Source organism: Panthera uncia, chromosome B4, assembly GCF_023721935.1.
Source record: "Panthera uncia isolate 11264 chromosome B4, Puncia_PCG_1.0, whole genome shotgun sequence".
Classification (NCBI taxonomy): Eukaryota; Metazoa; Chordata; class Mammalia; order Carnivora; family Felidae; genus Panthera; species Panthera uncia.
This window is the reverse complement of record NC_064809.1, coordinates 43,962,074-43,974,328: the sequence shown is the minus strand read 5'-3', so window position 1 is coordinate 43,974,328 and position 12,255 is coordinate 43,962,074. Positions and strand designations below refer to the sequence as shown.

The following is a 12,255-nucleotide window of genomic DNA, read 5'->3' as shown; positions in this document are numbered from 1 at the left end:
GAGCACATGTGAAAATTTATGATTCTAGATGTTTCTGTCATTATGTAGTGGTTATAGTAGCAATAATTATTCTCTTTGACAATTCTAAGGGACCCGCTAGGACAATTCTCTTTAAGGGACCCGCTAGGGTGAGAAGACTTTGCAGTAGGGCTCTCCCTTAGAATCAGAGTAGCCATCAGGCTCTGACTGTGGTTCTTAGTCCCACACCCTGATACAAAACAGCTTTCCAGGGCGGTAGAGGGCTAGGCTCCAGCCTCCATGACAAATTTGCAACCTCCTGAGGCCAGGAGGGGGTATTTTCTGGGACCTGGAGGAGCTAGACGTTCCCCCCTGCCTCTCTGAGAAGCAACAGGTTGGTGGTCCATTACCACCAAGGTGCAACCTAATTTCGCCACAGTCCTTATCAGAATCTTCCATACTTCTAGCTTAGCCCTGCCCCCAGTTCCCTTCCCACCTTTGCTCCAGGGGCATTCTCATCAGGTGGGGTGTGGCTTGCTTTTTCTTTTCTTTCCGTCTTTTTTTTTTTTCTTTTTTTTCCTACAACCACTTGGAATAGCTGCCTTGAGGGACGTGAGGCTGAGGGTTGCATAAAAGCTCAAGGGAACTCTGTCCATCACACTCAGGACCTGCTTCCTTCCACTTAACCTCCACCAGCCTCTTGCGCTCCCGCTGGCACCATGCTGAGGAAGGCCCTGATAGTCACAGCCTGGTTTACCTTGGCTGTGGCTTACCCTGTAATACTCCCGGGTAAGTGGACCATTGGGAGGTCTGTTGGAGAATGAAACTGAAATTCTTTTATGGTGTGTGTGTGTGTGGGGGGGGTCTTTCTGCAGAAACAGAAAGAGCAAAAGACAAAGACCAGCAGTGAATGTTGCAAAGTGAAGCGGGTGAAATTATATCCACTTGGTGTTAAGTTGGAGATGGGCAGGTGGTGGAGCCCCGGCGCCTTGGACACATGGAGTGCTAAGCTAAAATGTGGATTAGGTGCTTGAGTTGATCTCATAAAGGTAATAAGTTTGGGCTAGATGGGTTTAGGGTGGGTGATGGGAAAACATCACTACTGAGGGTTTTCTGTGGCCCTATTCGCTCTCGGGTCCTAAAGAGGCTTTATTCTATTTAGTGCCGGTTGAAAAGTCCTAGGTTGTATCCTCATTTTATAGCAGAGTGCAGTTCAGAGTGCTTCAGCAGTTCATTCAGTCACGTGCAATGGAAATCAGGGTGTCTGGAATGGAAACTTATGAATCACACTGAGAGAGGAAAGAAATAGGGGTCTTCCTGAACTGGAGAGAAAAGGAAAGCTTTCCCCTAAAAGCTTTCTTTTCTACTTCTTTCCAAATTCAATTTGATTTCTCGGGAGAAAGGGTGTTCATTCTTTTGCATTAAAATAATTACTTTCAGGGCCACTGGGTGACCTAGTCAGTTAAGCGTCCAAGTCTTGATTTCGACTTAGCTCATGGTCTCATGATTCGTGAGTTCGAGCCCTGCTTCGGGTTCTGTGCTAACAGTGTGGAGTCTGCTTTGGATTCTCTGTCTTTCTCTCTGCTCATCCCCCACTCATTCTCTCTCTCTCTCTCAAAAATAAATAAACGTTAAAAAAACTTTAAAAATAATTACTTTCCCCCATCCTCTTCCTCCCAGAACTCCCTCTGATACCTTTCAATTGATCAGATGCTGTATTTGGGGTTCTTTACTGTATACGCATGAATGATACAGCATAGTGACTAAATTAGAGAGCTAATGATTTTGGCCTCATTGGCAGTGTGCCCATAACCTGGTCACCGAGGCTAGGCAGCCACAATGACTGGGTATATTTCACTACAGTGAAGGATTCACTACAGGCTCAAGAAGACCCTGGTTGTAAGCTCATCAGGTCTACATGGTTATGATGCTCTTATGGTGAGCAAACCCCCAAATATCTGCATTGTGCATTCTATGGGAGAGACTGGGAAGTTGGGTCCTAGACTTCACCCAGTAAGTGAAAAACCGGTAGGAGTAGCCCATTTTAGAGTCGATTCCATTCTGGTTTATGCACCTTGGACATAGCTGTTTTCCTGGCTCCTTCCCCCTTTTGGTTTCTGTTTTTAGTTTTCAGGAACCTGGAAGGATTATATCCAAGGAAGGATATCCCTGGAGTTTTTATTCGGTTTCTGTCTAATTTGTATATAGAGGCACAGTATTGAATTCTTCTTCCTAAACTGACCCTCTCAAAGAAAGATGGTGTAGCGGGCTTTGAGCATACTCTCCCGGGTGGCAGTTAAAGTCTTCTGTCCTTTCTAGCACTTGGCAGGAGAGACACTTGTGGTGAGACCACATTTGACTCAATATACTCTTTTATGTTCCAGATTTTCCCCGGAAAAAGATCTAGCTTGAAGTAGTGTAGAGATGGTGAAAATATTCTTCCTAGATAGTACTTAAATAATTCTTCTCCTTCTTCCTCCTCCTCCTCTTCCCCTTCTTCTTCTTCCTTTTCTTCTTCTTCTTCTTCGTTGTCGTCTTCTTCTTCTTCTTCTCCTTTTTTTTTTTTTTTGGCTCCTCTGGAATTCATTACTGACCTAGACTTGACCACTGACCTTGAGTTGATTAATGCCCTTGGATTTACCGCTGAACTAGAGTCCTCCGCCATCCTGGAGTCATCTACTTACCCAGAGTCCACTGTCACCCCAGAGTCCCCCACCGACCTGGAGTCATCCACCACCACAGAATTCACTGCCACCTTGGAGTTGACCACTGACCCAGAGTCCCCCACCGACCTGGAGTTGTCCACCACCACGGAGTCCACTGCTGCCCTGAAGTTGACCACTGACCCAGAGTTCTCCACCGATCTGGAATTTTCCACTGACCTGGAGTCCTCCACCGACCTGGAGTTTTCCACTGACCTGGAGTCCACGGCCACCCCAGAGTCAACCACTGACCTAGTCTCCATTGGTGTAGAATCGACCACGGATGTGCATCTTGAGAACACACCAACCTTTGGTAGGTGAGGGTTTGGGCTTCAGAGGAGGCCTGGGCAGGAGTTGGTGAGCTCCCATTGCATTTCTGAGAGAAAGCCTGCTTTCCTCCAGTGTACTTGATTTCCCAATGTAAGCTGATGATCAAAGCCATCCTCTATTTTGTTGTCCTAGAATTATCTACTGAAGTGGAATCAAACACTGATAGCTCTGAGGAAGCAACTGCTGAGGCTACAGGTAAGGATTTCTGACTTCAAAAATGCAGAAATTTCTTCCTTCCTCCTTTTTCTTGTTTATAGGTCATTGCATAGAAATGTCCTGAGGTATCTTATACATTTGGGGATACTTTTGCTGCTTTGTTCTCTATGGTAGAGGGAAGTTTTGCCAAAAGTTCTCTGAAACTTGTAGAAAATTGAAACATTTTCCCCGAGTGTCAGAAACCGGAATTGCTTGGAGGCCAACATAGCTCCATCCCAGAGGTCTGCCCAGACCTGACCAGGACCAGCCTTCAGGGCTTCTCAAAGAGGAGGGGCTTGGTGTCTCCAATAGACTGAAGTATGTGGTGGCCAAAAAGGGGTTGACAATTTCCTTTTCTCTGCCAGTTCATTACCATTCAGTTTACATAGAGAACTTTTTGAGAGAAGGTTATGGTAAATTTAAGTCTTATTTGAATATAGACTGAACAAAAGAGAAAAGAGATTTAAAAGCTTTATGCGTTAAGCAGTGGTCCTATCTTTGCCCATCCCTCTTTCCAGTCTCTACCTTCTTTCATTTTTCTGTCTTCCACCTAGCCAAGGGGCCATAAGATTTCGATGCTTTCTACCCCCACAAAACAAACCCCAATACTTTAAGGGATGCCTGGGATGTTTGCTAAGAAAGACTCTTGGGTCTTATCCACAAAAGCAAATTTCTATATGATCTGATTCTTATGTCTGCAAGTAATAGCTAAAATTTATCGCGATTGTCTATATTCCAGCACTGCTCTAAGTGTATTGGGGTATCGCAGGGAGTAGTGGGAGGAATCTAGAAATGGTATGTTAGCGGAAAGGCCTATTTTGAGGAAGGGTTGTTTCCCTGGCTTTAACATCTTCCTCTTCCACTAATTGTCTTCCTCGAAGAATTGACATCATTTGCAACACGAAGCTCTACTTCACTATTGTGTTCTAATTACCCAAACTGTAATCTGGCTTGATTAAAGAGTTCATCTGTGTTAATGATGTCTTCCCCTGCCCCCTCCCATGGGGCGTTAGGAAAATTCTCATGTTTGACTACAAGATCCATCTGGTCATTTTTGCTAATACACTGGACCTCGTACCTGCTTATCAAGAGATGCTTTCTGACTGTGGAATTTACCCACAAAATGAGGGTCTTTGTTTTTTTTCCCCTCACCATAATGTATTTATTTATTTAACTTTTTTTTTTCAGTTTTATTGAGATGTAATTGACATCAGCTTAAGGTGTACAATGTAGTGATTTGATATGAATGTATATTGAGAAGCTGTGGTTTTTAATAGAGAAAATCAATGGAGGTTTTAACTTTTTAAGTTAAGAAACGTACTCCTTTATTTCTAGAAAATGTCACTGCCACTTACTCAGAAGAGCCCATGACTAGAGGACCAGGTAAGGCCAAACAGCTTTGTCTTTCTCGCCTATTCTTGGTCTTCAAGGGTTTTTTTTTTTTTTTTTTTTTTCCTTGGGAGGCTTTCCAGAACAGACTCAGGAAGTGGGACTCTGGTAGGTACTCTGCCTCTGTTTATACCCTTCTCACTCATGTCTGCTCAGCTTCTGGGGGAGAAGAGGGAATGAAGTTATAACAAATACACGTGCTGCTCTTAGGGACTTGTAAGTGAGTGGAGACCTCCCCTTAAACCAGATCATCCTCATGGAGTGCATCTGTGTTCCATTTATAACAGTAGGATTTCAGGTATGGCAGAGGACCCTGGCAGTTGGGAGAAGGAAGGTGTGGGTGCCACAGACTTAGTGGAACCCTCTGTTTACCAGGGCTACGTGACACGGTTAACTGAATGCTAGACCCACTGCGAGTGATCCTTACTGACATGAATAAAACCATTTCTTTACTTAATTTCAGAAGAGCCCAGCACCTCCGTGGGAAGCAATGAGTATGTCTAAGTACCTTTTTGTAAGTTTCTTCTCTCTGGCCCTGATTCCTTATCAAGGGTTTGATACCATTTTCAGTGCTGGTTTTCGTACACTGTGAAAGGAGTCCAAACTGACAACTTCCAAGATGCTGAGATCAGTTATAAAAGCTCACATGAGCTCAAAGGCAACCTCTTTCCTCTCTGATGTTTGTCTTGATTGTCTGGTTGTTCAGCAACCAAATAAGCATACGATAAACAAGTCTTCTTGCTTGAGTTTCCCAAGATTGCATTTTCCTCTCTATCTTGGATGTGGATTCCAATTCAGTATATGGAGTCTTTTTCTTTTTTTTTTTTATTTTTTTATTTTTAACGTTTATTTATTTTTGAGACAGAGAGAGACACAGCATGAACGGGGGAGGGGCAGAGAGAGAGGGAGACACAGAATCGGAAGCAAGCTCCAGGCTCTGAGCCATCAGCCCAGAGCCCGACACGGGGCTCGAACCCGCGGACCGCAAGATCGTGACCTGAGCTGAAGTCAGACGCTTAACTGACTGAGCCACCCAGGTGCCCCATATGGAGTCTTTTTCAAAGGAAAAGTCTGAAGAAAAGTCATCAGATTTTCCAATGCACAGACTATATAATTCAGTTAAAAACTGTAAAGCCTCAGAGTTCTGAATCAGGAGGTCCCGGTTTTACTAAGTGGCCTCATTTTGGGCTTTTTTTTTGGAAGCCTCTAAAATGGTTTCTTCATGAAATAAAGTGGCTACCTGGACAGTGTGTAAATATCTGACTTGAGACACAAGGAGAGGGAGGGAGAATAAGGAGTTTACACCTTAAAGAAATGAAGTCACATGTCCAAGGTCACAGTGGGCAGCGGGGAAGATGGGGGTGATCTGTTGAACACTAGTTTCTTTTGGTAACTCCTTTTTTTTTTTTTTAAATTTAGAAAATGAAGCAGATTTTCCATTAGTTGTGACCATCACCCTTCTAACCACAACTTTCTGAGAAGATTCTGAGCTTCTGAACAAGGCTTCCACCCCATTATTGGAGATTGAATATTGTAAAGGCCTAGATGTACCTGTTGAAGATAAACAGAGTGACAGGAGTTGTACCCACACAAAGGAGGGGTGTCTTTTAACAGTGTCCCATTTCACAGGGGCTCAATAAATGTTGATTAGAATTGAATTTTGAGAGGGGTTTTTTATTTTATTTTATTTATTTATTTAAAAAAAATTTTTTTTTAACATTTATTTATTTTTGAGACAGGGAGAGACAGAGCATGAACGGGGAAGGGGCAGAGAGAGAGAGAGGGAGACACAGAATCGGAAGCAGGCTCCAGGCTCTGAGCCACCAGCTCAGAGCCTGACGCGAGGCTCGAACTCATGGACCACGAGCTCGTGACCCGAGCTGAAGTCGGACGCTCAACCGACTGAGCCACCCAGGCGCCCCGGGGTTTTTTATTTTATAAAGGGACAGATTGCTTATTTGCCTTGTGTTAGTACTAATAATCATTTTATTCCTCTCTGGTAGATACTTTATAACCAGGCTTTAACTCTTGATGGCCCCAAGAAAGCATGAAATCAACTGTGGAAAACATATTAGTTTTCCTATTCCTGCTGTAACGAATTACTACAAATTTAGTGGCTTAAAACAACACAGACCTATTTTATAGTTTTGTAGCTCAGAAGTCTGAAGGCATCTCACTGGGTTAAAAATGTGTTGCTGGGGCTGAGCCCCTTTCTGGAGACTTTATGGAAGAATCTATTTTCTTGCCTGCTTTGTTTGCCCCTCTTTCATCCTGAAAGTCGGCAGTGGCTGTTTGACTCTCTCGTTATATCACAGTCACTGACACTGACTACTGCCCGTCTCTTCCACATTTAGGGACACTAAGAACACATCGGGCCCTACCTGGATAATCCAGGATAATCTCCATTTCAAGGTCAGTTGACTAGCAACCTTAAATCCCATTTGCCATGTAACTTAACATATTCACTGATTCTGGGAATTAGTCAGTGAGTGTCTTTGTGAGGCCATTATTCTTCATACAACAGACAGGACAAGACATCTCACTCTAAACCTGGTTTGGTTCATTACAGGATGGAGATAATTACCCACGCTTTTTTTTTTTTTTTCCTTACACTAGATTTTTATAAGAGGATATATATGAATTTATGTAAAATTAGTTGGCGTGGCACATATTTGTAATTTCGCAGTATGCAATAGCGTAAATGACAAACTAAAATGGCAGAAATGTAGAGTGATAGGCAGAGTTGAAAGTGGGGAGAATACAGATTTTAGGTGTATATCTACCACTTGGGAACCCCAGCTTCCTTATGTAAAATGAGTCAATTATACCAGGTTGATTGAAAATTCCCTTTTTCTTCTTAATATATTTCAACACAGAATACACCAGTGTTTGGGAATATTAACTTAAAGAATTAGTAGCTTACTAGCTTGTCTCAGGGAAAATTATTCCATGCTTTCCAGTGATTTTTACACAACATGCAATAAATCCCTCACTCTTAGGATGAGTTGGCCACAGAGCACATCAGATTTTAGGATTCTTTATCCTGGCTCTATCAAGCCCCTTATCTCAGGTCTTTTCTTCTAAATAGGAAAGTAGTTCCAAGGTCTCTGCTGATCTCTTTTAAGACGATAAATCTATTTCTGTTTTGCCAGTCAACTATTTTTCCAATTTTTCTTCCTATTTTCTCCTTAGTTTCAAGTACATTTCAGCATGGACTTTTATGATGGACCATTGGAATGGTTTATGCAAGTTAGCCAGGAAAATGTGATAGTTGCCTCCAGCTAGGCACTCATTAGTACCTATCTAGAATAGAAAAAAAAATTTTCATTTCAGATTCTGACTGATTAGTTAAAGGTAGCTGCCTAGAGACTAATGAGATGACTACCAAACTTGGGGATTGGTTGAAGGGGGAATTTGCAACATGTGTGCTGACCATTTGCTGATCCTGGTAGAAGTGGCATTGAAGCTATGGGTTCAGATGAGGTCATTTAGGAATAGTATATATACTGGAGGAGTTAGGCACCTGACAGAGTCTTATAGAAACTTGACATACAGAGCAAGCAAATGACAAGGAGCCCCACACAGTTACTGTCCTCATAATAGCAGCTACCACTGAAGGCTTGCCTATGGGAGGCATGGACTGAGCTGAGAGCTTTATATAAGTTACTTACACCACGTAAATATGTATGATATTATTAATTGCATGCAATTGCGCCCCAAAATAAGTAATATTTGTGCGATTTATAGACAAATATAAATATCAGCTTTAAACATGAAAAAAAATGCTGTTACAACGCAGTAACAACAACAATAAAGAGTTACAGGACATTTTAGAACAATCATAAGGAAAATTATAAACCACAATAAACAGAGACCAAAAATAGAATGGTTAATGGCATAAGAGAAATAAAGATAATCCTTAACTATCTGTGGAAGCCTGTTTGGGGGAAAGTGGTACCAAATAGAAGGATGCCAGTTGTCCTCATAACTTGCTGGCGAGGCTCAGGGGTTACAGGCACAGGTGCTCTTAAGATTAGGCTTAAGGACAGGTGACGATGGTGGAAAAACAGGCGACAGGAAACAGGTTCATATCCTCCCTTGTTCCAGCAGGTGAGATTAGATTTATTCTCTAGAAAATTGACCCAGAAAAGTGCTGGACTTGGGACCGCCATCACTGAAGAAGATACGAGGGAGATGCCATTCTAAAAGCAGGGCAATGGAGTGAAATGAATGGACAGACACCTAGTCTCTTACCTAGGCCAGCTCCAAAGTGCCAGCAGTGAGGATTATGCCTGCCATGCAGTCTTAATTCTTCTGAAGAGTTGGAGTGGTCTCAGAGGTAGCATCTGGAGATAGGTCTTCAACAAATTGGGTCTCAGGCCACCCGATCATTCTCCTGTGAGGCACAGGATTCTATAAAAGCCTTGCAAGGCACTCAGTTTTCTGATTATCTCAGTGCCTCATTTTCATGTATAAAAAGAAAGCAGAGCATCACCTGACATTTGAAGACAATCTCCATCAAATAACAGTTAAGGAGCAGTAAAAGGGGAATTCAGAAGAAACGTAGAAAACACGAAGAGCAGAAGAAATCTTTAAGAAACTGTAATGGATAAATTCTGAGGGATAAGAATGGATACTGCATCCTTGCAACAAGAATAGGTTGCTATTGAATAAAGAATCAACCAGCGGTGCCTGGTTGGTTCAGTGGGAAGAGCATGAAACTCTTTTTTTTTTTTTTTTTTTTTTAAGTTTATTTTTGAGAGAGAGAGAGAGCACGCAAGCAGGGGAGGGGCAGAGAGACTGGGACAGAGGATCTGAAGCTGGCTCTGTGCTGACAGCAGACAGCCCCATGTGGGGATCAAACTCATGAACCATGAGATCGTGACCTGAGCTGAAGTCAGCCGTTCAACCAACTGAGTCACCCAGGCAACCCTGGAAGAATGTGCAACTTCTTGATCTTGGGGTTGAGCCTTTGTCGGGTGCAGAGATTACTGAAAACAATAAATAAAAACTTAAAAAAAAGGATGAACCAGAAAACATAGAAATACTGGCAATTGTGAATTTAGATGATAAGTTTAATAGAAGATGAAATTAAGAAACTCCCTTATAAAAAAAAAAAAAGGAAAAGAGATGGTCAGTGAGAAAAGAAATGAGAAAATTCAATTAACACAAATTTCAAAGAAAACAGAGCGGGAAAGAAATTATCAGTGAAAGGCTGCATTTCCCAGAACTTAAGGACGGCTCTCTGTATTGAAACTGCCCAGGGTTCATCCACAGGCCCACACTTAGCATTTGCAGGGGCCAGTGCAGGAATGCAAATGGAAGTTTGCATACTCTATCTCTAAATACGCACAAGTTTTAAACTGAGCTAGATAGAACCTAGGTTCCGGTCACATATCCACCCACGTATACTGCCTTTTCCTTGGAGACTGCCCCTTTGACCAAGCCTAGAGACTAAAGGAGCCCTGTGTTCCCCCACACCACCCACGCCCTTGTGAAGTGAGGGGCAGGCAGGGACAAGCTGTTTGCAGGAATAGCAAGAGGGAAGCTGGTCTGGTGGGGGAATGACTTGGTCAAGCTTGTGTGGGAACCTGCTAGGCAAGGTTTCCTCCCTCATGTCTCACTTCTGATTTGGGATTTCCAGAAAGTTTTGAACACCTCCCGGTGTATAGCCTTGAGCATGGGAGTGGCAGATAGCACAATTCCCCTGGGGGGTGGGAGAACCCGTCTGCCTTGTTTCTGGTGCCCCAAGGCAGAGAAGCTATGAATTGTTTCTCTTAACACGTTCACAATCCTGCATTCTTAGTCCTGAAGGGCCTATGCCCTCTCCCATAATTCTTGTTTTTTTCAAAAATTTACTTGCTGAGGGGCACCTGGGTGGCTCAGTTGGTTAAGCATCTGACTCTTGGTTTCTGCTCAGGTCATGATCTCATGGTTTGTGGGTTTGAACCCTGCATCTGGCTCTCAACTGAGCATGGGGCCAATTTGGGACTCTCTCTCTCTCTCTTTCTATTTCTGCCCCTCCCCCATTTTCTCTCTCTCTCTCTCTCTCTCTCTCTCTCTCAAAATAAACACTTAAAACAAAAACTTACTTGCTCAGCTTCTAAAATAATTTCTAATGAGAGTAAAGAGAAAAAACAATGCCTTTGGTTTTGATGTTTGTGTGGGGACTCTTTCTAAATTGCAGGACCCAGAATTGGGGGCCCATCCTGGAACATTGAGACCCCAGTACTATAAATGAAAAAGACAATCCACATCAGCATATATCTAACTCAATTTTAGGGATAAAAAGATGATGCTGAAGATCTCAGTGAGAAGAACAGTCATTTGCAATGAACTGAGGGTCAGCATGATAATGGAACAAGGGAGGAAGTCAGAAAACAGTGGAAAGTTGTCATAAACATTCTGTGTAAAAATAATTTTCAAACTAGAATTTTATATCCAGTCAGAGTATCAATTGAGTGTGAGGGTAGACGAAAGTCACTCTCAGACAAAAAAAGATCTCGAAATATTTGCCTCTCATGCATTCTTTTGCAAGAAGATATGGCACGATGTGCTTCACCAAAGGGGGAAAAAAAACAAGAAAGAGGAGGGCATTAACTCAAGATATTAATCATCCTACTAAAAAGAGAGCAAAGAAAATTTCCAGGACAGAACAAAATTATTTGATAGGTGTGAGGGTGAGGAAAATTGCATTGAGAGAGACATTGCAGATCTAGCTAGAGGTTGCAGGATGGCTTAGGTGTTTAAAAAACAGACACACAAATAAATGAGGAAAAAGATAATGATTAAATCTAGGAAAAACAAAAAGTCCTGCAATGAAGGAAATATAAGTATAAGGAACAGGCGATGTTAGGTGCAGAGTTGGCGTTGGTGAAGATAGGAATTAACAATAAACAAAGGCAAAGTACTTTTTTGTACTAAAAGAAGTCACCGCCAAATAATCTTCAGCCGTTGGAGCTGGACACTGCAGGGCTTACTAGGCTGGAGCAGTCCCCTTGCTGTCATTCACCCCACCTCTGTCCTCATCAGAAACAATTGGGGAAGAGCGAGGTTGTTATCAGAGGCCAAGTGGAGAGTGAAGGGTTGGAGTTGGGAGTGAGCTTTCCTTCTCCTTCCCTCTTGGTGCTTTCCCCTCCATGAAACCACCTAGGGAATCTGCGAGAGAATTACAGTAAAACCTTGGTTTGTAAGCATAATTTGTTCTAGAAACATGCTTAGAATCCAAAGCACTCGTATATCAAAGTGAATTTCAAGAACCATTGGTTCAGTTGTGATCATGTGACGTTCGGCATCAGGTACTACTCGCATTGCAAGGCATTGCTCATTTATCAAGTTAAAATTTGTTAGAAAGTTTTGCTCATCTTGCAGAACACTTGAAGAACAAGTTACTCTCAATCCACGGTTTTACTGTACTTGTAAAGGCCTCGTCATAGGGCTGTGTAACCTGGCACCTGGCTTCTCTCAAGGCCAGTGATGACAGAAAAAGAGAGACATTGAAGAAAAAAAGAGAGTGACCAAGATGAAGCCACAGTGTCCTCTATAACTCATTCTCACAAGTGACATATCCCCATTTCTGCCACATTCTATTTTTAAAATTACTTAAACAAGAACAAAACCAATAACATTTCACCCATCCCCCCCCCCCCCCCCCCCCCCCCCCCCCCCCCCCCCCCCCCCC

General features: G+C 42.7%; 1 protein-coding gene across 3 annotated transcripts; it reads left to right on the top strand.

The window, feature by feature from the left end:
* Window positions 1–548: 548 nt before the first annotated feature.
* On the top strand, window positions 549–6,232 carry LOC125920108 (uncharacterized). Of its 3 annotated transcripts, none has more exons than XM_049627119.1 (6): window positions 549–747; window positions 2,665–2,973; window positions 3,123–3,185; window positions 4,521–4,568; window positions 5,038–5,088; window positions 5,994–6,232. In XM_049627119.1, the coding sequence occupies exons 1-5, from the start codon at window positions 678–680 to the stop codon at window positions 5,076–5,078; spliced, it is 531 nt and encodes a 176-aa protein (XP_049483076.1). In that variant the 5' UTR covers window positions 549–677; the 3' UTR covers window positions 5,079–5,088; window positions 5,994–6,232. The 3 variants fall into 3 exon arrangements, with proteins under 3 accessions (XP_049483076.1, XP_049483075.1, XP_049483074.1); XM_049627118.1 differs by having other exon boundaries at window positions 2,611–2,973; window positions 5,038–5,068; XM_049627117.1 differs by having other exon boundaries at window positions 2,611–2,973.
* The last annotated feature ends 6,023 nt before the right edge of the window (window positions 6,233–12,255 follow it).

Coding starts and splice junctions, on each gene's coding strand:
- LOC125920108 (XM_049627117.1), top strand. CDS start 678: ATGCTGAGGAAGGCCCTGATAGTCACAGCCTGGTTTACCTTGGCTGTG. Junction 2,974..3,122: donor TGAGAACACACCAACCTTTG/GTAGGTGAGGGT, acceptor TTGTTGTCCTAG/AATTATCTACTGAAGTGGAA. Junction 3,186..4,520: donor AGCAACTGCTGAGGCTACAG/GTAAGGATTTCT, acceptor CTTTATTTCTAG/AAAATGTCACTGCCACTTAC.